At 35.9% G+C, this 24,585-nt stretch overlaps 2 protein-coding genes across 8 annotated transcripts in view; one reads left to right on the top strand and one right to left on the bottom strand.

Moving 5' to 3' along the window:
• The window catches only part of ZNF804B (zinc finger protein 804B), a 502,283-nt gene that overhangs the window by 455,104 nt on the left and 22,594 nt on the right, over window positions 1-24,585 (bottom strand). The window lies entirely within an intron of this gene.
• Window positions 14,345-24,585, top strand: part of TEX47 (testis expressed 47) — a 29,261-nt gene continuing 19,020 nt past the window's right edge. For 2 of the 7 annotated variants that reach the window (XM_025471447.3, XM_049093532.1), the window contains exons 1-3: window positions 14,374-14,516; window positions 15,273-16,265; window positions 22,641-22,707. In XM_025471447.3, the coding sequence (XP_025327232.1) occupies window positions 15,372-16,133 (762 nt within the window). In that variant the 5' untranslated portion in view covers window positions 14,374-14,516; window positions 15,273-15,371 and the 3' untranslated portion in view covers window positions 16,134-16,265; window positions 22,641-22,707. Of the gene's footprint in view, window positions 14,517-15,272; window positions 16,266-22,640; window positions 22,708-24,585 lie in introns of all 7 variants that reach the window. The other 5 variants (XM_049093534.1, XM_049093533.1, XM_025471446.3 and 2 more) reach the window with 4 other exon arrangements.

The following is a 24,585-nucleotide window of genomic DNA, read 5'->3' as shown; positions in this document are numbered from 1 at the left end:
ATTTATATTTACTGGAAAATGCTTACCACTAAGTATAGTTACCAACTGTCACCAAAGTTATAATCTCACTGACTATATTCTCTATGCTGCACTTGTTATCTCCATGATTTATTTATTTTATAACTAGAAGTTTGTACCTCTTAATTCCCCCTTCACCTATTTTACCCATTCTCCTACCCAGATCCTCCACACTGGAACCATCAGTTTATTCTCTGTTGAATCTGTTTCTATTTTATTTGGTTTGGTTTGTTTTTTAGATTCTACATACAAATGAGATCATATAGTATTTGTCTTTCTCTTTATGACTTATTTCACTTAACATTGGACTTTCTAGGTCTATCCATGTTGTCACAAATCACAGGATTTCATTCTTTTTTATGGCTACGTAATATTCCATTGTGAATATATATATCTTCTTCACACATCCATCTACCAATGGACATTTAGGTTGTTTCCATATCTTGGCTATTGTAAATAATGCTGATATAAACACTGGGGAGCATATATCTTTTAAAATTAGTGTTTTTGTTTTCTTTGAGTCAATACTCAGAAGTGGAATTACTGGATCATATGGTATTTCTGGTTTTAATTTTAATTCTATGCTGTTTTCCATAGTGGTTGCCCCAATTTATGCTCCCACCAATAGTGCACAAGGGATCCATTTTCTCTACATCCTTGCCAATACTTGTTACTTATTGTCTTTTAGAAGCTAACCACTATAAGTGTGAGGTAATACGTTATTGTGTCTCTGGTTTGTTTCCCTGATGATTAATGATGTTGAACATTATTCACATGTCTGTTTGTCATTCATATGTCTTCTTTGGAAGGATATCCAAAGCCTTCTACAAATCAAATGCAATCCTACCAATACCATTCTGTGGCAGAAGTGGAACAAATAATCCCAAAATTTGTATTCAACCCCAAAAGATCCTAATCCCAAATAACCAAAGCAATCTTGAGAAACAAGAACAAAGCTGGAAGTATCACACTCCCAGATTTCAAACTAAATCACAAGGCTACAGTAATCAAAACAGGATGGTACTGGCACAAAAACAGACACATGAATCAATGAAACAGATGAGGAAGTCCAAAAATAAACATTTTTATTAGCCCAATTAATCTAGGACAGAGGAGGCAAGAGTATACAAGGAAAAGACAATATATTCATTAAGTAGTGTTGGAAAAAAAGACAGCTACATGAGAAAGAAAGAAACTAGGCCATTTTTCTTAAACCATGCACAAAAATAAACTCAAAATGGATCAAAGACCTTATATTTAGGTCCTTATATTTAGACCATAAAATTCCTTTAAAAAAACATGCAGTACTCTTGGATGCCTTAGCAACATTTGAGGGGGAGGGGAATCTGTTTCTCAAGCAAGGGCAACAAAAGCAAAACTGAACAATTGCAACTACATCAAACTGAAAAGCTTCTGCACAGCAAAAGAAACCATTAACAAAACAGGCAACAAAAAAGGCAACCTTCTAAATGGAAAATGATTTGTAAATGATGTATCTAAGGGTTAATATTCAAAATACATAAAGAACTCCTACAACTCAACACTAAAACAACAATCTGATTAAAAAATGAGCAGAGGACCTAAATAGTCTGGTGTTTTTTTTTTTTTTTATATATAGTAGCCATCCTAGTGGGTGTGAGTGCACACTTATTTTTAATGTAGATAGTGGATACCATATTACTGGAAATTTTATAGAAAAAATAAAAATAAACACTTTCTGGAATGGAAAAAGGCAACTGCTTTAAAATGGATGAAAGTCATTCTTCCTTAGATTCATAGGGATAGATTATTGGCTATGAAATCTATCTTTGTTGAGTTAAGGAAAGCTGTATCACTTCTATCTGATTTCAATTATTCTGATAGAGTACTATAATGGCAGCACTGGAGAAAGAGGGAAAGATCTTCAGGGCATATAAGAATGCATCACCAAAAGACGCTGTTGCCTGATACAGTATCAAAAATTTTCAGCCTGGTATTTCTGGCAACTCCAATGCAAAGCTCTGACCTCCTGGCAGGGCCTGTGCTGAATTTGGTTAGAATTAATACAGGAGCACTTCACATCTTAAATCCAACTGTTTCTGGTAATAAATTAATACTATTTTTATTGAAAAATAATTTTTATGCCTTCTGAGACGTGATATTCTAATTTTGATGGGTTTCTCAGTTTATCCCAAGAGTAAGTGATTTCCTTCTTATACATAGTTTCAAACAAATTGAAACTTTAACTACTAAGGAACCCCTGGACATCAACTGGTTCATACTTCTGGAGGATAATTTGACAATATGTCAAAAGCCTTACAAGATACATAATCATTTGTGATACATTATTATCTTAATGAAATTGCGCAATGAATTAACAAAAATGGAGATTCAAAGGTGTTCAAGGATGCTCAAGAGTAGGGACTGGTTAAAAAATGCATCTGAACATTAGAATCTGTGCAGCCATTAAACATAGTTCTATAGCTTTAGGTTTTATTAACACTATTTTATGCTTTTTATATACTTTTATGCAAGTTCTGTAACATATATTTTATGTACTTTTAGTATAGTGTTATTAATATCAAAAAGCATTCATAATATATCAAGTGGTAAAATCAAGGTAGAAAGCCATAATTGTAAGTACAAGGCAGAAAAAAACCATGTGTGTATGAGTGTGTATTACACCATAACTGATACATGTTAAATAAAACTCATTACATGTTAAACTGAATACATACCTACAGAATTACAATTCTCTTCTGCAATTACAGAAGAGAATCATGAAATACACAAATTTACTAATTTTTCTGGATTGAGGTTGAGATGAATTTCATCTTCTTGTTTATTATCTCTACTTTTCAATTTTCTATAAAAATTTACATACTTGTGTCATATAAAATAATAAAAGGAGTGGATAGATGGCCAGAATGCATGCAAGCCATTTCCCAGGTTGATCCACACTGATTTTAGCCTTGGTCTCTGAGATTCAGGGCTGACCAACACTACTGAAGATGGCAACCTCCCACCGCCAGAGGGAGCAACAAGCTGAGAGGCTGACATCTGTGCAGGATGGTCCTGATGCTCAGAGAGTTTAACACCTTAACAGAGCCTTTTTCACTTTTGTTCCAGGAACTCCGTTGACTAGAGAATTTAATAGTGAAAGAGAAAAAAATGTTGCCTTCTATTTACAATGCCCTGCTTTCACTCTGCCAAGAGCGGAAAGGTAAAACAGACTTAATTGTGGTCAAGAATTTATTTTAAAAACAATTATTTGCTGGTTCTCAATCCCACAATAATGCTGAAGAATCTAAAAAGCAGTCCATCATCCTACAAAAGAGTTATAGACAGAGATCCCTCGTATGGTATAGCTCTCACCAACCTAGGAAAGCTCTAGTTTGATCTGTGCCATGAAAAAGATGACACTGATTATCATCTACCTACCCAGAAGAATGATTAATTTAAGATAAATAGATGCTGACTTCAGACATACTGACTGCATTTCCCAGATACTATTGCAGCAACACTCACTCACTTCAGATGTTATGAAGTATTCGGAGGGATCACGCTTTTCTACTCATGTAACACAAAGCATTCAAGATGTAATCTAGCTCTCTATGTGGTAGAGTTGACTTTTATTCCACCATCACCTTGCCAACAGAAATCTCTTCTTCCTTAACTTTACTTTTCATAACATAAACTTTTTGTTTTTTTCATTGCCTACCTTAATATTTCATTAAATAAAAATGGCTTAACTGTAAAATATAATAGTGAAATACAGTTAATGGCTTAACTGTAAAATATAATAGTGAAATTTGTATAATAGTGAAATTATTATGAAATTAAGTAAAGAGAAACTAGCAATCACAACCTGATAATTTTTTTAAATGTTGCAGAGCCTGACTATGCTTTAGCTTTCCCTGGAAAGATTTTTATTTTTTCTACAAATTAGCTTTTCAAAAGTGCAGGTTATAAGTGTAAAGCTGTCTTTAGTCAAAAAAAAAAAAAAAACTACAGATTTTTAATTTCTTAATTCACAAAGAAAACAGTGAGTTGAGGGCAAAGAGGATGTGCACCAAACCAGAGATCTGCACTTGGATTCCAATAACATTATGACCAAGAATTTCTCTCCTTTTATGAGGCATAGGGTTTGGAGGATAACCTTATGAAACATGTAAGACTAGCCTGGCTCTCAAATACATCACTAGAAGTAAATTTCTAACAACCAAAAATGAGTTATTGAACCCGTCACACCATTGGCCTCCACCTCTGGAAATTCATTAAACATTACTTCCCACAACCCTGTGAGCCTGGGCCAAAATAGGTCTTTAATCAAGAGCTAAAGCTTAAAGGTATGCTTTCTTTTTACTGCTGCACTGTCTTATTAAAAAGTTACACACACACAAATGAAATAGATCTTGAATATGAATAGCCAAGTACAATATTTTGTGAAAGAGATTACAGATTTTACCTATTAGCAATGGCTAGGCCAGGCTATTTCTCTACCTTGTAAAAAGATTCCCTAAAATATCCAGATATGATAGTTATCTTACATTTTCTGCTCTTTATTATAAAAACAAAATTATCCTTTCTATCAAACTATAACCAAAAAAGTGTGGCCTCTCACACTTTTTTCTCAAAGTCAAACTGTCCTTAATAAAAAATTATAATCACAAACAAATATAATTATAGCAAGTACAATCAATACTCAAGTGGTTTGGATAAAAAGTTGATAATTCTAAGGAGAAGGTGATCCAAACGACCTTAATTTTTTAACCTAAAGCTTATTATTTGAGTCTGAGAAGTTTGCCTTTATAGTTATGCTTTTATTAATTCTGTATTAATAGTTGAATTTTTCTGAGTATATCACAACTAAACAGAAGTGGGTTAGCCCGTTGAAAAGTGAAAAGTTTTACATTAATATAAAGTATCCAAATAGAAATCATAATTATTTCTACTAACTAGATCATTTAGTTAGAAGACCTTCTTACTTCAGCTATAATTGCATCAAATGTGATACATAGAACCTTTTGAGGCTAGAAGAGAGACAAAATGATCATTTATCCATATTTCATTCAGCACACAAAGTCCCAGAGTCCAAGATAGCTTTCCCCAGGAACTCTCCTAGAATAGGTATTCATATCAGAAAGGTTTTTCCATGAGGTCGATGGTGGTAGATATGTAGCTGAGAGGTGCCTGTCAGAGAGACAAGAAACTAGGGTGACAGATGAGGCATGGACCAGAAAGGCATTCATGCATCTCTAGCAGATGCCAGCACTGGAGACTGATGATGGAGGACCAGATGCCAACATTTCCCCACTGCGATGCTACTGCAGATCCTAGAAATTTGTCCTCCCAAATGATATCACTTCTCATATATGTTTATTTTATTCACTTCACAAAAACGTGACTGTGCGTTATGATTACATATAGTCAAACAATGGTACTTAGAATCACACGAGGCTGTGAAATGTCCACAACTACTCATATTAGTGGGTGTGGATTCTAAAGAAATATGGAATTCCCCTGAATAAGAAAGGGCAAGAGGGCTTTAAATTTAGTGTAGGCTGGAAAGGTTGCAGAATAATAAAGGCTTGTATAAATAAAGGAAAATTCTGTTTAGATACCTAGGACACAGCGAATCTTTCAAAATATTTCACTATATTGTTCTTACCTATTGCTGTTCTGGATACATGAAATAAAAATGACAGTTACTTAGGCTTGGATTGACATTGCTCTTAATTTAAAAAGAAGTATGTTCCAAAGTTTTAAATTATAACCTAAATCTTCATTACCTATATAGAATGCAATAATATTTTAATAAGACAGTGCACTGACTCTAAAATTTGGCCTTCCTAAACATCCTGAATATAGTTATTAAAACCTTTCAGGAGGGATCCCTGGGTGGCGCAGTGGTTTGGCGCCTGCCTTTGACACAGGGCGTGATCCTGGAGACCCAGGTTCGAATCCCATATCAGGCTCCCGTTGCATGGAGCCTGCTTCTCCCTCTGCCTGTGTCTCTGCCTCTCTCTCTCTCTCTCTGTGACTATCATAAATAAATAAAAATTAAAAAATAAATAAATAAAACCTTTCAGGAGCACCTGGGTGGTTCAGTGGTTGAGTGTCTGCCTTTGGCTCAGGTCATGATCCCAGGGTCCTGGGATCGAATCCCACATCACCCCACAGGCAGCCTGCTTCTCTCTCTGCCTATGTCTTTGCCTCTCTCTGTGTGTTTCTCATGAATAAATAAATAAAATATTTTTTAAAAATAAAATAAAACCATTCAATGCAGCATCTGTCATATTACTTCCCTTGTAAAAACATCTCATGGCTCTCTACTGAGCATCACAAAATACAGACTCCTGTTATTGTTTTTTGAATAGTTCTCACACCACTTTATTTATTGAAACATCTATCACACTTCCAAAATATAATTTCGTAAGAAATATCATCTCACTATTTCAGTATTTTATGTACATCTGTTTTTGTCAACGGTTATATAAGATAAGTAACTTGATGGCAGTAATATCAATTGACCTCTTTGTGTCACATTTCCTTAACTGAAAAAGGAATGTTATGTCGGTAGAGCCAAGCTGCCTTCCAACCCTAAGCTTCTTTTAGTTCAATTTTCTCCATTCTGCACAGCGCATTGATCAAGATTAAACCAAAAGCAAGCACTAAAATAGAAACTGGCTTATTGACGATGTGTTTTAGCATAACAGATTATGTGAACCAAAGTGGATGCTTGCACTGGCATAAGAAGTTACTACTCCAACCATAATTACTTCTGTATGTGTAAGGCAATTTTGCTATTATAACTCAAAAATTGTTTAAATCATGAAGAAACTAAATTAAGGTTTAGTTGTGTTTGTATCACATGACATAATGTGCATCAGTTGTTAGTAATTCCTATGTCTTTAGAGCTCTTCTGTTCACTACAGCACCACAAAACACATTTGATAAAAGGGGAAAAATAAACATGATCCAGAGTTCAGTGCTATTTGTTGTCTCCAAAATCTCTGTTTAAAATGGACGATCTGTTTAGAACTGATGATTCAAAGCTTACAATATAGCATTCCATTTTCAGACTCCACCTTCCTGGCCGGACACAATGGTAGTTTAGAAACAATAACAACAACAAAACAACAACACAGTAAGCTAGTTTTTAATAGAGAAAAACCTAGGATCACTATAGGATAATTGCCCTATAATTTTCTTCCTCTATAATTTACTATCAGAATGCTTTCATTCTTACTGCCAAATGTTTTGGAGGAGCGGTCTACTCCTTGACCACTTATTCTATATTGACTCAACTCAACAATTGCACCCTGGGTTCCCTCAATCATTTTACTGAATCTTCTTCTTTTTTTTTTTTTTTTTTTTTAAGTCTCCAGGAAACTCGTCATTGCCAATAGTAGAAGGTCACCTCAGTTCTTAAGGGTTTTTTTTTTTACCTCTCTTTAGAATTTTACCACTATCACCCGCTTTTAAAACTCTTATCTACCTACTTTCATGGCCCTGTGTTTCCTTAGTTCTCCATCTGTCTCTGATGTTCTTTTGCCTCTTTCATTGGTTCTCATTTGCCCACTTCTTTTTAAGATTGATTGGTTGACTGATTGATTGATTTGAGAAAGAGAGAGTGAATATAAGAGACAGCATGAGCAAGGACGGGGGATAGAGGGAGAAACAGATGCCCCACAGAGCAGGGAGCCCGTCGTGTTCCCACTTCCTAAAATCAAGTGTTCCACATGGTATTCTCTCCACCTTCTCCTTTCCTGTCATTATCTCACAAGCACATTGGTTTGTGTGGTTTCAACTTTTTTTTTCTTCCTCAGTGAAGATGACGATCAAATTTGTATCATGATCCTGATGTTTCAAGATCTCCAGATTCCTAAATGCTTTTATACTTGGATGTTCCTATGGCAAGTCCACTTCAACATAACAGTTACAAACTGTTCTTCCCAACTCTAGGCTTTCTCTTTTATCCTCCATCTGTATTTTAAAAATCAAAATCCTTCCAGCTACTGACATTCAAATCCACGAGTCATCTCTAAATCTTTCCACAGCTCACTTCACACATCCAGTTGACCAAATCATATTTACCTTGGTCAAGACTTGCATATATTCCTCAATCTTAGCAACTGCCAAAATCTTCAAAGATCCACCTTTTTCTCAGTGATAGGTTTTAGGCTAGTCATACAAAGATGATCTCACTTCATGAAAGGTTTTTCTGAACTAAAGCTCCTGGACTGTGTCTTTATAACAGCTCCACCTTTCATCTTAATGTCTTCCTATTTTTACTCTCAATTGGCAAGCCCAAACATCCTTGAGTGCCGAGCCTCCTTGCTCACATTGGTCTGGCATCTGCCCTTTCACAAGTTCTACCCCTCAGCAGGCTCTCAAACTAGACTAGCCCAGACCACAAATAGAGCAACATATGTATTACCTTTTGCCAAACCAGTATCACAGCCTGTTGGGTTTTTTAATGTTATTTTTTTCTGAATAGAACAGTAACAGAGACATGCTTAGAAAATTTTTAAAATGCAAAACAAATATCACCACCAAATTCCACCGATTTTAGGGGTCATTTTGAGAGAGAGAAAGAGAGAATGTGGGCAGAAGGTGTGTGTGGGGGGGGGGTGGGCAGCAAGGTGGAGCAGATGGAGAGAGAATCTTAGGCAGGCTGCATACCCAGCACAGAGCCTGATGCGGGGACTGTTCTCAGGATCTCGAGATCATGACCGGAGCCTAAATCAAAAGTAGGATGCTTAACCGACTGAGCCACCCAACCACCCCCAGCTCCCAGCTGCATAATTCTTAAAAGTGTTCTGGTTACCTCCAGGATTTCTTGTCCCTAACTTCTCTACCCATCATGGGCAACTTTATAAAGCACAGTTATGATTACAGGTGCTCAAAAAATCCCCGGGAATCTCTATCATCCACAGAGTAATACTTATACCTCTGTGCAGATATCCAAGTCCTCCACAAACTAGCTGCAACTTCCATTTTCTCTTTCTCCCATGTCTTTCCCCTGCTAACCTTCCAGCCTGGGCTAGCAGTTCTACTCTGGGTTACACTTAGGTATCACCTGGAAAGGCTTTCATAAACATACGCTAGAGTTGCTTTCCACACTAATTAAATAAGAACCAGGAGCTGGCTTCTTTTTTAATTCTCCACCAGCTGATTCTAATAGATAGCCAGCATTTAAATCACCACCTGCCAGCCCATTCTTCCTTAAAGTGAAATAGGTGGAGGCACTGGGAGAGCACTTGTCAAAAATGCAAATTCTTGGACCACATTTTAAGCGGTCTCAGACTTTTGGAGGCTAGAGACCAGGAATCTCCAGTTTAACAAACCTGCAGATTCTATAGTTTGAGAACTACACTCTACTTAAATAAGACCACTGCCGTTTCCTCAAGTGCCACATTTCCCAGCTCTGCAATATGTGCCTTCTGCTCTTCATGCTTCTCGTTTACAGAGTCTGTTCTGTATCTTCCCTCGCCCCCATCCCCTCCCTGTCCTACCCCAAATCATATCTTTTCTTATGCCCAATTTAAATGCTAGTTCTTTCAGTCAGGTTTCATTGTTCCAACACTTTTTTTCCCATGTTCATTGTTTATGCTCTTATTGTATTTCTTCTCTCCAGCTCTGTACTAAACATAATTGTGTAGACTTTCAGATCTACTAATAGAATTGACTTTTTCATGTGCAGATACAATATCTGATTTACAAGATTATCTTCAGAGTGTCTGGCACATTTTTCTACAAATACTAGACATATGTTAAATGCTTGAATTGAATAGCAAAGTATTTTTAGCCCATGCTCTCCTTGATAAATAATTACCATACATTGCTCCACAGTGGTTTTGATAAGGAGAAGCCATGCTGAAGAGGGTGATCTACTTTTTTTTTTAATAAATCTTCAAATATCTAGTGATTTGATACTAAACTTTTTTTCTCTGCTAAATCAAGCATATATTGTCTACCTAATAGTTTAAGCATGTGATCCTAGTAAAAGGCTCCTCCACACAAGTTGTCAGCCATTTACTTAGTACAAATGATTTAGATATACCAAACCAGACAGAAAGTTAGTGGAAATGATTTAGAGTTTCCTGTTTTTCCAGTATATGAACACCAGCGAAAGGTTAAAGTAAGATCTGGTATTCCAAGTAGAAAACAAGTCATTCAGTTGCACATCCTTGCAATCTAAAGAAATGAATTCAAGAAACATTCACAAAGCCACTTCCCAGTCTGTTCCCCTGAAGAGCATGCCCGAATAAAAGCTCTTTCATTAAGCTTTCCAAAACACTAGACACCCTTTCTATCTTGCTTCTAAAGCACTGACCATCATTCACATTGTATTTATGATGTTTTCCCCTGCCCTGTAGTCATTCATGGATATCTCAACACACCTTACTAGACTTTCAACTCCCCAAATTAGGGACCAGGTGTCTTCCATGTTTGTGTTTCTTACAATGCACATGATACGACCTGGTTCACCAAAGGTGTACATAAATCTGAGATGAATGAGAGAATAAAGACAGTAAATCAATTTTGAATTACAAGTATGAGTTAAGAGTTTTCAATTTCCTTTATCCAAACCACAAGGTATCCTCCATTTCCAGAAAAATTGCTCTGTCATAAAGAAGCAAAAAATGCCATGTGGGCATGGACACAAAGGGAATAATTTATCTGCTCTTTACCCTAGGTAGACAGAGTGATAAGGTTGCTGAGAGCATGTCTGAACCATGCGTAAAGCACTTAAATAACCCATGCTTTTGTTTCCTCTTCTACTGATTGTGAGCAAAATTTTTGTCGACCTTATAGGACTGTTGTGAAGATTAAATTAATTAATATGTGTAAAAGCATCTAGCATAGGGCGTATGGTAAATAACCAATTAATGGTATTTAATCTTTTTAATCCTTTCTTTCTGCTTTAAAAAGATAACACAGGGAGTTTGTTATTCAGAAACATTTGGTTCCAGAAAATAAAACAGAGCATAAAGCATATAGTAAATAGCAAGACGGGTGCTTGACACGAGTTCCAAATACATGCTGCATACTTAATATGAGATGTTGGACAAGAGCGTCAGATAGGTAGAAAATCTGAAAGAAGACTCCTCAACATTGTAGGTTCCCACTCAGGTTCTGTCACTTGTCCGTTGTTTAAACTCAGTTATCTAATAGATCACACTGGGAGAACAAATGTCTATGTCTTTCTTTTTTTTATTTTAAAAATATTTTTATTTATTCATGACACACGCACACAGAGACAGAGACACAGGCAGAAGGAGAAGCAGGCCTCCTGCAAGGAGCCTGATATGGGACTCGAACCCGGATCCCAGGATCACACCCTGAGCCGAAGGCAGACAATTAACCCCTGAACCACCCAGGCATCCCCACCTATCTCTTTCTATTCCGTGGGATGAATAGAGGAGTTCTGTTTAAGTTGCCACCTGAAGATAAATAACTGTCCCTTAATCAATGGAACACAGGACTGTGGCATCTGAAAATTCAAATGTTGAGTATCCATCAAAAGGAGCTTGTACAATTATCATTACATGTACAGCCAAAAAAAAAAAAAAAAACACACACACACAGTCCAAACTGTGTGTTTCTATTCCTATCTGCTCAAAACTTTACTCTTGACTGAAGAGTATGGTTGATGAAAGGCAAGAAAACAAGATAAGTTGCCTTTAAATGTGACATGACCATGAAACAAAATCATAAAAGCAACAACTAAACATGTATTGAGAGATAGAAAGATACATGGGGAAGATATAGGTCAAACTATTATCTATGATGGTAAAAACTACTGATTCAAAATGTATTCAGTTGAACTGCATGAAACTAAGACATATACAGAATTGTTGAATCATATTACACACCTGAAACTAATATAACAGTGTAAATTGCACTGGAATAAAAAATTAAAACATGAAATAGTTGTCAATATCAGTTTTTAACTTATAGAAATGACAATTTCATATGTTCCAAGGCAATACTAATTAAGATATCATTACTCTTTTGAAGAAAGAAGAGCTCAGTGATATTTTGCAAGGTTTACATGGGGAATTATAATGATGAAAGATTGTCATTTTTCTATTAGGTTTATATTGGAGGAACCAAGGTATATGAAAGAGAAGGGAAATAAAGAATGCACATGCAGAGATAAATCACAACTGAGCTCCCTTTTATAGGGGCAAAAAGATAGAAAAATTGTACTATAAGTAAGAACAGTGTCAGGAAGAAGAAACTCATATCTATATATAAAAGACTAAATTTAAATTTGTGCATTCAAAAAGGGTTTCTGGGAAGCAATGCCCTATAAAGTTTCCCACTGACTTTGAGCAAAGTCAATATTAGGTTACCAAACACTATAGCTGCATGTCCCCATCTTCTCTGTTATAACCCATCATTGTGCAATGGAAGTAAGTGCCAGGAACTGCTATGGACCTGGGAAGGGGAGAAGTGCCCTCTCCTAGCATTCTATGGAGGGAAGATAAACAGGAAGGACTTCATAAAATAAGTAGTTCCTGAACTTTACAAAGCAGATGTGTCATAGGTCTTCAAGTTTCATGCTCTCAGCTGGACAAGTGAGGTGCAAAAACACTGAGGACAGGAGATTCTGATTATAATCCAAATAAAGAGTAATAACTGTAAAGAAATCAAGAATCCTCAATACATTTCAAAGTAAAAAGACCTAGTGACAGAATAGGGTTGAGAGATAACGTATAGGAAAAGATAAGACCAAGGATGTTGGTGTAGGAGATAAGTGAAAAATGTGTAACTGTGACACATATGAGGTGCTTGCAAGGGAAATATACAGAAAATCATAGTTAAAATGCTGGCATTTTAAATTGAAAAGGTAGAGGTACATCCAAGAAAAAGAGTTATAAATAGGATTACAATTTAGGAGTCCTCTGTGCAGAAAAATACTGGGATGGAAAGTTAGTCTTTTCTTCTTTGTCAACATAAACTAACAGTATCTGCTCTGAGCCTTAGACTGAGAGAGTCCAACTCCATGGCTGGCCTCAGCAGGAAAGCCTCCATGATTAATCAGCAAGGTCAGTCATTAAGTTTGGAGGTGAGAGTGACATCAAGCACCAGCCACCTGCCCTCACAAAAGATGGTGCTAAACTACTTGGGCACAGAGGGAGAATAAGAGATCTGTACAATGAGCACAGAGCCTCAGCTTTACCCAGAGCTAAGTGTGAGAGGGAAAGGAACAAGGCCATAAATAGAGATTTGGGAAGAAATTCAGGCAGGTCCAGAGTCACAGAAACCAACGGAGGAAAGAAGGCGGTTGTGGTCAACAGAATCACATTCTGCAAAGCAAGAAGAATGAGACTGAGAACAAGCCCTAGACTAAGCAGTGACAAGTTCCTGTATGCTTTGGGAAAGACTATCATTCCAGAGAGTGATGAAGTGAACCCCATGAGAAATTACTCAGTTTTTATGTACCACACAATTAAGGAATTATTAAGTCATATCTCAGCCTCCACTTTTTGGGATAACTCATTACTGTATATCATTAAAACCAGATAATAAGTTTGAATAACACAAATCTTGGTCGGGGAGTGCTGTAAGATTTACTTTTTAAAGATTGAATAAGGATGTTTTCTAATCTTGTTCTAAAATTATGGTTACAGCTCACATGAATGCCATTTTAAGGTATGGTATTAATTTTTATTATAAAAACTAACTTAAATTTACGTTAAATTAAGAAAACCTCATAGAAGAATTTAAAAACGATTCATCTATTTATTTGAGAGAGAGAGAGAGAGTACAAAGAGGGAGAAGGAGAAGCAGACTGCCCACTAAGCAGGGAGCTTGATCCCAGGAACCCGGAAACACAACCTGAACTGAATGCAGACGCCCAACCAACTGTGCCCTCCAGGTGCCCCATAGAAGAATTTTCTTAAAACAGAGTCACCATTACACAGAATCTGACATGTGCTCTTAAATTATTCAATTAATGCATCAATACTCCGCTCTTAAATTATTCAATTAATGCATCAATACTCCTCTATCCTAGGTGGACTAGAGAGGCTGCTGAAAAGACATTTGAATTGTGTGCAAGGTATGTAACTACTCCATGCTTTAGTCTCCTCTTCCATAAACTGTGGACAAAAAGAAAAAAGAAAAGAGTATGATGTTCAGGTCAACCATCTGTCTGACTTACAAAGGCTCCAGGCTACAAATAAGCCATTCCACAAAAGAAGCCCTCATTTCTCTACTGTGATGTTGAGGTATCTGTTGAGTGATACCCTCATTAAATTAAGAAATGGCACTTGCCCTTGTGTGCTGCCCTTTAACACCACTGACATCCTGATTCACGAGGGCACCATGGAAACAAGAATAGAACACACAGGACAGCTGGCAGCACCCAGGACACTGGCAGTTGGAAAAGTGATGGAGGATAAGTGGAACCTCGAGGACAGGTAAAAGCAAGAAAAACTTGAAGAAGGAGAGAAATGTTAAGGTGACCTAGAGGAAACAAAAAGAAATTTGTAAGAAGAGTAAGTTAAAAGTAACAGAATTTATTATCTGATACCCACAACAACAACAAAAGGAAGGAAAAAGAGCCACTTCTGATGTTTGTTGATAGGAAAAAAAAAAAAACAAAATCAAAATTAGTTATTCCAAAATTTTACTCTTATTAATAACAGTATTATAACAAGCCACAGTATTAACTTTTTGTATACTGAGTAAAGATTAAGTAAGCCAATTAGGACTTGAGAATTCCCCAGATTTTTAAAAATTAGTTGACCAGTTAAAATTTTTAAAAAGGAGGAATTACCATGAAAATATCACTTTTTAAAAAATTGACAAATCAAGGACAATCTGTAATTAGTTACATACATGAAAAGACATTTCAATGTGATGCCAATGCTACGGTGAGTGACTGTTGGCAGATACATTCCTGTGTGCGTATGTGTATGGGTGCATATGTGTGTGCACACGTATGCACAGGCACACGTGTGATGCAAGAAAGGGAGCTGAGAAAAAATTTACTATAAGTTGAAGGAGAAAATAATAATGCAAACAAAAAACAGAGTTAACCTGCTCTATAGTATGTTCTTTCTTCTCCCCACTTGCCAGTGTATTAGAATGTTATTTTGTTGTAAACTTTTAAACAATCTCTATAATTTGAATCATGTTTTAGCATTCTCTTGTATTTCAAAGATGGTATTGTTGATAATACTGGGAAGGGATTTTGCTAGGCTATTCACTAGCATTTGACAAAATAGTAACTTTTTTTTTTTTTTTGTAAGAAGAAATACAAGAGTTCACCCCTGAAGAGATGTCCTTATAATGTAAACATTGTGATAGGCTAAAACTGAAGTCATCTGGAAGAACAAATAGGACCCATCATGGCTTTCCCAGGCCATATCCAAAAGACCAACAAAAGGACTTTTCCAGTGGAATCGCTTCTAATGCCACAAATTCCACGTGGCAATTACTTTCATCTTCAGGAAGAGAAGCAAAGACTACAGCTAAAGAAATTCCTTCTTCATAGGATGTTTCTAGTGGCCACAATAACACCGAATACAGAAAAAAAAGATATTTCTGACTATTATGAGCAAGTGTTTCAGTCAATTTTAAAACATCACCTAGGAGAAGCAGTGACAGGGTTTTTGCTCGTATATCCTACTTCTATTCTGCATATCCTTGAGACCTCCAGTGGTACCCTTTACCGAATTCTTTTGGATTATCTTAACCATAAACAGAATGAAACAGAATTTTTTATCCAACGAATGAAAATTATAGTTGCATCCCATAACATCCCAACAAGACTTTTCATGCAATGGCATGTTTCAGTAATGAAAGTTCCAGTCATGTATCTTGATGATGTGACACAGACACAGTCCCTAGAGGAGGTCATCACAGAGTTTCTCACTCAGACTCATAAACTGGCACTCCACCTTTTAAAGACTGTTAAAGTGGGTGCTAAAGGACCAGGGGATAACTTGCACCAAATTGCACCTGAACTGCTCATCCCTGAACAAATAATAAAGTACTTGTGCAAATCTGAACAATTCATGGATCCAGAAACTTTCATAGACATGTATAATAAGCCCATACATGTCACTTTGGATTCTGATGTGATATGGCCTGCTCCCACCTATTTCTAGGATTGAGAGAGATGTGGTCGATGTGGTCCAATCTCTCAAGGAATTGATGCTACTTAAAGAAAAGGAAAGTATTTCTAAAGCTACTTCTCTCTTTCAAAAAGAAAGGACCAGAACACCACAATAGACACGAAGGTAATGTATTAATCTTTCCAGAGTATGTTGAGCTAAATTTGAAAATTAATGTTTATTCTGATATTAAGTTTGAAATATTTTAATAGGTGTAGGAGTTTAGTAAGTTAACAATTGTTCAAATGTTAACATCATTTTGGTGAAGTGGCTTAATTTTTTTAAGGAAAGGTATAGATGATAAAGGACATACTCAGATTCAGATTCTCATTCATTCTTTCAACAATGGTCAATGAGCAGCTGCCACCACATAGAATCAAATTTCAGGAAAAAACATTTTGTTTTCAGAATATAAAATTCAGTGGAAAAATACCATCACTGAGTTGCTTGCAACCTGCGTTTAGAGTCAAGTAAGTGTAAAAGTAAATATATGCTATGATATATGACATGATATGATCATTATTAGTTAGCAGTATGTAAGGGATAATCTTTATATGATTCCTGAATTCAGAAAACAAAACCTAAACTTTGAAATTAGTTCCAAGGCTCATCTATTCTGAACTACACAATCAAGAATTTTGAGGTTATTATAAAGCTGAACACCACAGTAGCTTTGTGAGACAACAGGAAATTACACTGTCAGAAGGCACTATATTCTTTCATGCAAAATCATTTTTTGAACACTTCATATGACAGACATTTGCCAGATGCTAAGATATGGCAGGGTACACAGAAAACATAATTCATGCTCACTTATAAAACATTTATAACTGATCCCACATAAGATATACAAATTGTTTTTTTCTTTTTTTTTTAAGATTTTATTTATTTATTATGAGAGACAGAGAGAGAGAGAGAGGCAGAGACACAGAGGGAGAAGCCGGCTCCAAGCAGGGAGCCCGATGTGGGACTCGATTCTGGGACTCCAAAATCACGCCCTGAGCCAGAAGGCAGATGCTTAACCACTGAGCCACCCAGGCGTCCCGGTTATGTTTTTTCAATTTACTTCCTATGAAGCAAATAATGATATGCAACTTCTGTATGACCTATTTTAAGTTGCTCTATCCTTTTCTTCACCTAGGATCAATGCTCTTATGCATCATTTAAAATTGAATAGTTTGTTCAAACTATTAAGTGGCATTACTACCTTGATGACTTCAGTGATATCCAAAATTATTGCAATATCTCATGAAACAGATTTAGTAGAAGAAATACTGTGTATCATTTTACTTTATTATTTGATGTGCAGTCTCTTTAGGGGAAAAAAAGCAATCCCAGTATACAACCCAAATTTGTCATATGCAGATAATTTGTCATCACTTGTTTCATGTCAAAATCAGATTTCAGGAAAGAGTGTTTCTATTTTTAAATTTTGTATTATAGATCTAGATAGAGAATGGCATTTTTTACTCTTAGCTGAATTTGAAGTTCTGTTCATTTAAATTTAGTAACAGAAAGAGTATATTTGAGATAAAACATGAAGTAACTCTTCTGGTCAAGAAAGAGTATGTAACTTACAAATATTTTATCAATTTAGTAAATATTAAACACTTAGTATTCATTAGGATTGTGCTATTTACTCTGAAATGAGAAAAAGGAAAAGGCACCCATCTACTGAGGATAAAGTTCAGCAACAAAATGAGTGGAAGTAAAAGTAAATGCTTTCCAGGCAAAAAGAAAAGAAAAATGCCTTAGAGAAAAGACTCCTGAATGTGAGGAGAGGTTGGGAAGTGCAATAAAAGTGGAGTTTACAAGTAAAACTATATATATATATATATATATATATATATATATATATAGCATATTTTCCAAAAATGGGAGACTTTCGCAATTGCCTTAACCAACAGACTACAACAGAAGTGATCTCATGTGACCCTCAAAGCTCGATCCTAAAAATGCTATGTACTTTACCATGATCATCTCAATGCTAGCTCTTGGAACTTTCTAAAAATATGCTGTGAGCAATCCAAGTGGTTTTCCAGAGGACATCCCCAGCCAAGGTCCCGGCCAATAGCCAGTTTCACCCCTAGACATGTGAGTGAGTGAACTTTCAGGTGATTCCAGACTCTAGGCTTCCAGTCAACCCTGGATTTCAAGCCAGCCCAACTGACAATGTGTGGAGTGATAGCGATGGCGTGTTCCCACTGAGCCCTGTCCAAATTGCAGGTCTGTGAACAAGATAAATGACTGTTGTAAAATTTAAACCATTACATTTGGGTGGGTGATTATAACAGTCTGGAACAATAATATATATGTAGTAGGAATATGTAGTAGGAATAATTTTATATATCCATATACGTATATATCATTTCATATCATTTATTTTTCATTCATCTATGTTACTAATGTTTATTAAATATCTACTGGTAAATATTTACTAGGGGGCCAAGCACCATGCTTGTCACTGGGTATACCAAGCAGCAGTAAGGTGTATATCTTCCTGATATAGACCTAGCACACTGCCTAGCATAGATCTTTTATTGGTCTCTAAGACTTTCTGATATGAAAAGTATTGATTGAAAAGTAATTCAGTCAGCTAAAGAGAAACATTAAAAATTTGAATCATTTTTGGAGGAAGTTATAGAAAATATCTCAATAATATTACTGATTTACTTAGTATACTGTTATTTTACATTTAAAGGATTCTTGAGATGTCAGTTGTGAAAATAACTGGAAAAGAAGCGAAAAGTGACTAAATAAATTAAACTATTTATACAGTTATTTATCTACTCTAGTGAGCACATAGGAATGAGTTTATTCAAATGAAAGTTACCCTTCCTAGTAATCACATTAGGGGGGGTTATATTTATTTCAGCTACAACATCAGTGCTAAAAACATTTTGTGACTTTTATGACAGATGAATTAAAAAGGTTTATAAATCAAAGAGAATTTAAATATTTTAGCTACATCTATTTTTTTTTGATTCCCATATAATATATACTCTAATTTGACTGGTGACCTTAATATTCAGCCTCCATTCATAAAAACATTTGTTGAGGTTTTTAAGATATTTCATTCACTCTCAAAGGAAGATCTGCTGTCATAAAATATATTAAAAGAATGTGACACTGTCTCTAAGGGGGAACACAAATATGTTTTCAGTAACCACTGCATTATTGAGGTTCCTATACAGCTCACTGATATCATGTCTTTAAAAGGGAAGGCATGTAGTGTATGTTTGGGTATATTTGTTAAAATGCAGAAATATGATATTCAGACCTTACGAATATAATTTAATTTGATCAAGTCAAAAAATGTGACTTATTAAGTCTTAGAAAGACTCCTAAGGTAATTCTCAATCCAATGAGAGTTATAGTTTCCTTAGAATAAAACTTTCCATAGAATTAGAGTACAGAGTATTTTAATACTGAAAATATACCATTCAATGCTCTTATCCCAATGAACATATTTATACAACATATACATATGCAGTGAACATGTAACATTTAAATTGGTGTGGCCAGTGCCATTCTAATTCTTTTATTTTGATACGGGTATCTTCACAGTAGATTGACATGCTCTTATGTTTGTTTCAGAGTAGATTATAGTTTTCATGAAGTTAACTAAAATAATGTTATTTGGAGGGAAAAATCCTCCCAGGGTCAATTTAAAAATTTTACTGTCTTCATTTTATTTAAAGAGGCATCTAGATTCCTTCATAGAAAGTTATTGCTTATTGCAAATAGATTTTTACATTCAGCGACTTTATCATAACTTAGTGACACAAAACCACATTTGAATTCAGTTAAACTTATCTCAAGCAGTAGAATTCCCCCAGCTTCCACAAGGAAGTAGAAATGAGACAGCCTATCACCAACTCTAAGATTATTTCATATTGTAGAAACTGACTTAATGTAGAATTAGAGCTCTCCCCCTTGTGGCCAATTATGTAAATTTCCAGATTACCCGCTGATAGGACTTAGGCAGTAAACCCAGCACATAGTTTTAAAGAGAATATAAAGAGAACCCCAAAGGCACTTTTCAAGTGTCTGCTCTACTCTCCTTGTTTGGCACATAAAAATTTGGAGACCCAAAGACATGAAGTGTTTTGCCAACAGTGAAAGCAAGGATTGATTACAGAAGTTTCCTATTTCCACTTCACTACTTTACATAATTAGCTGTGCTCGTGGGTTAGAGTCTGGATTTAATTCTGAGTGGTCTCTTCCAGCTCCACCATACTCCTCCTGTACTCCATGTCCTCTCTTAGTGCCTTCTCCCAATGTCCCCCTGCACCTCCACACGCATCTCCATCTCCATATGCCCTACAGAGAATGGATCCCTTCCCAGCCACCACTCTTCCTGCATTCTGCTCCTGGACTTGCACTCCCTGTTGCTATAAAATAGACCACTACACACAGTGGCCAAGGCAGAAACTTCAACATTGTCCCAGTTTCCCTTCCTCATTGTTATCACTGACAGCCAATCAGCCCAAGCCCCACCCATTTCCCACAGAAAGTATTTCTAGTGTCTGGCTTTGTTTTTGTGCTCTCCTTAGAGATCTCCCTCTCTCCAGTCTCCTCTTCCTCCTGCTAATCTATAAAGTATTTCTAAAAACCTTAAAAGCTGTGTAGCACAAGGTTTAAGAGAACCACCTCTGGGGATGTCTGGGGGGCTCAATGAGTTAAACCTTGGTTTCCCTCAGGTCATGATTTTAGGGTCCTGAGATTAAACCCACTTGGGACTCTCTCCCTCTCCCTCTGCAACCCCTCTCCTATGTGTAAGCTCTCTTTCTCTCAAATAAATTTTAAAACTTTAAGAGAGAGAGAGAGAGAGAAAGCCACCTTTGGTATCAAATTGCTGTGTTGAAACCTGGCTCAGGAATTGTAGAGTTATATTTTATTCCTTCACCTCTCAACACCTCAGACACCTCACCTACAAAATGAGTGTGATAACAAGTATCTACATTATAAGATTGATAAGGGGTGTGTTGCATGAAATGATGGTTTAATAAACCCAGCATATAGTAAGATCTCAATAAATGTCATTCCTCTGGTCAAAATTCTTCAATGGCTTCATTCCAGGATAAAACAACAAAAAATTCTCTCATGATCTGCAAAGCTTTGATCCCCAACATTTCTCCTTTCTTTGTCTTTATCCTCTTTCCTCACTTCTCTTAGCAAAATTCTGCTTATCAATCAAATTATATTTGCTCTGGGAGGCATGGCAAACTCGAGATACCCTCATGGTATGTGGTACTCCACCACATACAATAACAATTCTCCTATCATAAGGCTGTTGTTTATTTTCACACTCTTTTCCCTGCCAGTGACTTGTAAGCTATTACTGTGCAAATTTTTGGTATTCCTATCTTTAGTGCTTCATTTTTAAAGGAGGCCATTAAAATATCTAAGAATTTTCCCATAAAGTTCATTTTACTTTCATCAAAACGGTTGTGAAATGTCAATAGATTTAAAACGTTCCTCTAGAATTGATTGGCTTTTGGTCATTGTCCATAAAGCTCTTGAAAATAGCAAGTGAAAATATAATAGTTGTACTTTAGTTTTCAGTTTTCCCCACATATTAATTTCTTACATTCTAATTTGGAAGGATACTAAGAATACACTTCTGGAAGTGATTCAGTGGAACTTTTGTACTTATATATTACTATTCACTGAGCCAAGTATAGGAACTCATTCCCAATTCATAGGATTTAAAATAAAAATACTCTTTCTTATTGGAGCATCTGAGTAAGCTACTGGTAAGGTATACAACCTTTTTTTTAAAAATATTCTATTTATTTATTCATGATAGACATAGAGAGAGAGAGAGAGAGAGAGAGAGGCAGAGACACAGGCAGAGGGAGAAGCAGGTTCCATGCCGGGAGCCCGACACGAGACTCGATCCTGGGACTCCAGGATTGCGACGTGGGCCAAAGGCAGGGGCTAAACTGCTGAGTCACCCAGGGATCCCCCGGTATACAACCTTTATTCCAAATTTGAAAGTTGTTTTCTTTATGTTCTTCAAATCTTTATTTTACTAGCCACACTTAATGTATTCTCTGAGAGATTTGTGCTCAATAAGGCTAATATTTATTATATTTGTTTTCTTAGGTTATTATAAAACTGTAAATTTGATTTCATTTTAATTGTGCATTTCCCATTTCTATTCTTTCTAGAATACTAAGCAATTTTTTAAAAATACTATTTATAAAAGAGTGCATTAAATGTCAAGCCTTGATTTATTGAGGAAGAAATAAAAGTCTGAATATCGAACATATTTACATTTTACCAAAATGCATTCTAGTGTAATGACTTCCTGAGGGATCTCAGCCACTCATGTCTCACTTCCCTTCTCCTTCTCGTTTATACTAGACTCAGTTTATACTAGACTTTGCTTTTCGAAGGAAAAAATAATAAGCCACTCTACAGCAAGTAGATACATAAAACTATATATCTTGTAATATTTTGATTCATCCATTCCTCACTTTCTATCCTATACAGCAACAATTCTTGAGCACATACTCTGTTCCAGCCAAAATCAAAATGACAAAATGAAAAGAACATTGAGGTGAGATGACTGACTTTTGTTATGTACTTCATTGCTAATTCATTATGTGGCCCTGAACAAGTAATTTATTTATTTTGGGTTTCTGTTCATCTGTATCATAAAGAAGTCTGTGAAGCTCTTGAACTGTATCCAAAAATATGTCTCAAAAGAAAGACTTATTGTCTTAGCGTCAGGCAGGAGGACAGAATTAAGATGTTTGTATTAAAATTTTGAACCCTAATGTCTGAATGAATGAATGTCTAAACTAATCCACCCTATCAGAGAGTGCCTGTGAGCAATGCCAACATTTTCCTTTGAAAAGTCCATCCTGGATGCATTCTAGTGCAAAGATGAATGGGAAGCCAAAAAGCCAGAAATCTATGCATTAGATTATTAGATCTGACATCTAAATAGCAAGTTTGGTAGTACTGTGAAGTCACGAGAAACAGTGAAGAATGGGACATTTTCCTTTAACCTAATGGGAAGCCACTGAAGATTTTAAGCAAAGCATAATCAGATGGTTTGGCTACTGAGTGGAGAATGCACTGGCAGGGAATATATTGGTGCAGACAGGCTCCTCAGGAAGTTGTTACAAGTCTCCTAGCAAGGGATAATAATAGCTAGAACTAAATTAATGACTGTGGAAATGGATCTAAAGGGATGAGTTTGAGAGATAATCAGGAGGTAAATAAACATTGCTTATAAAGGAGAGAAAGGTGTCAAACATTTTTGGTTTCTAGTTTTTACAACAAGACAGTACCATTCCTGAGGCAGGAAATATATAAGGAGTATAGAGTTTGTAAAGGAAAATGTGCTTTTGATACTGATATATTACAGCTACATCAGGTTGGAATAATTTTTGATATTTCCATATCAGTTATTAGTAATCACTTTTTTCCTTTTTTATAAATTTATCTTTTATTGGTGTTCAATTTGCCAACATATAGAATAACACCCAGTGCTCATCCCATCAAGTCCCCCACTCAGTACCCGTCACCCAGTCACCCCCACCACCCACCCTCCTCCCCTTCCACCACCCCTTGTTCGTTTCCCAGAGTTAGGAGTCTCTCATGTTCTGTCTCCCTTTCTGATATTTCCCACTCATTTTTTCTCCTTTCCCCTTTATTCCCTTTCACTATTTTTATATTCCCCAAATGAATGAGACCATATAATGTTTGTCCTTCTCCGATTGACTTATTTCACTCAGCATAATACCCTCCAGTTCCATCCACGTCAAAGCAAATGGTGGGTATTTGTCGTTTCTAATGGCTGAGTAATATTCCATTGTATACATAAACCACATTAGTAATAACTTGATGAGGTATAGAGGACATGCATCATTATTAAATCTCATATTAAATCTCATACTTTGCTGATATGTATAACTACTAATACACATTTTCTGATCTAAGTAACTTCCAGGAAAGTCAAAACATTTTGATAAGTTAAAATAAATTAGGCTAAAGGAAAAATTATCCCAAAGATAATCCTAGGACTGATATTCACCACCATAGCTCCCCTTAATATGTTTACATTCAGTGGAGCCAAATATAAAATCAGCAGCACTTACAGAGTTCAATTCCTTCCTTTTGTCAAATAAAAGTCATTCAAAACATTAATAATTATTTATTGATTGCCACATATATTTATTGAAGGCCATGCTATTGTCATTTAAAAGCACACATAAAAGCTGCTATAGAACCCCTCCTAAATTCTTTGGTATATTATTTATTCCATTTGCAATGAAAATTTAGGTAAAAAGGTGCCCTTTGGCACCCTATTGACACGTTTTGCCCTCTGTTTCTCTCAATTGGTTGTAGGACAACATGACACACATTGAATTTTATTCTCTCTCTGGATTTAATCATTCAGCAAGTGTGAACTAAAAAACTGTATCAA

Source organism: Canis lupus, chromosome 14 (genome assembly GCF_003254725.2).
Source record: "Canis lupus dingo isolate Sandy chromosome 14, ASM325472v2, whole genome shotgun sequence".
In the NCBI taxonomy this organism is placed as follows: domain Eukaryota; kingdom Metazoa; phylum Chordata; class Mammalia; order Carnivora; family Canidae; genus Canis; species Canis lupus.
This window is presented reverse-complemented; position numbering and strand designations above follow the sequence as displayed.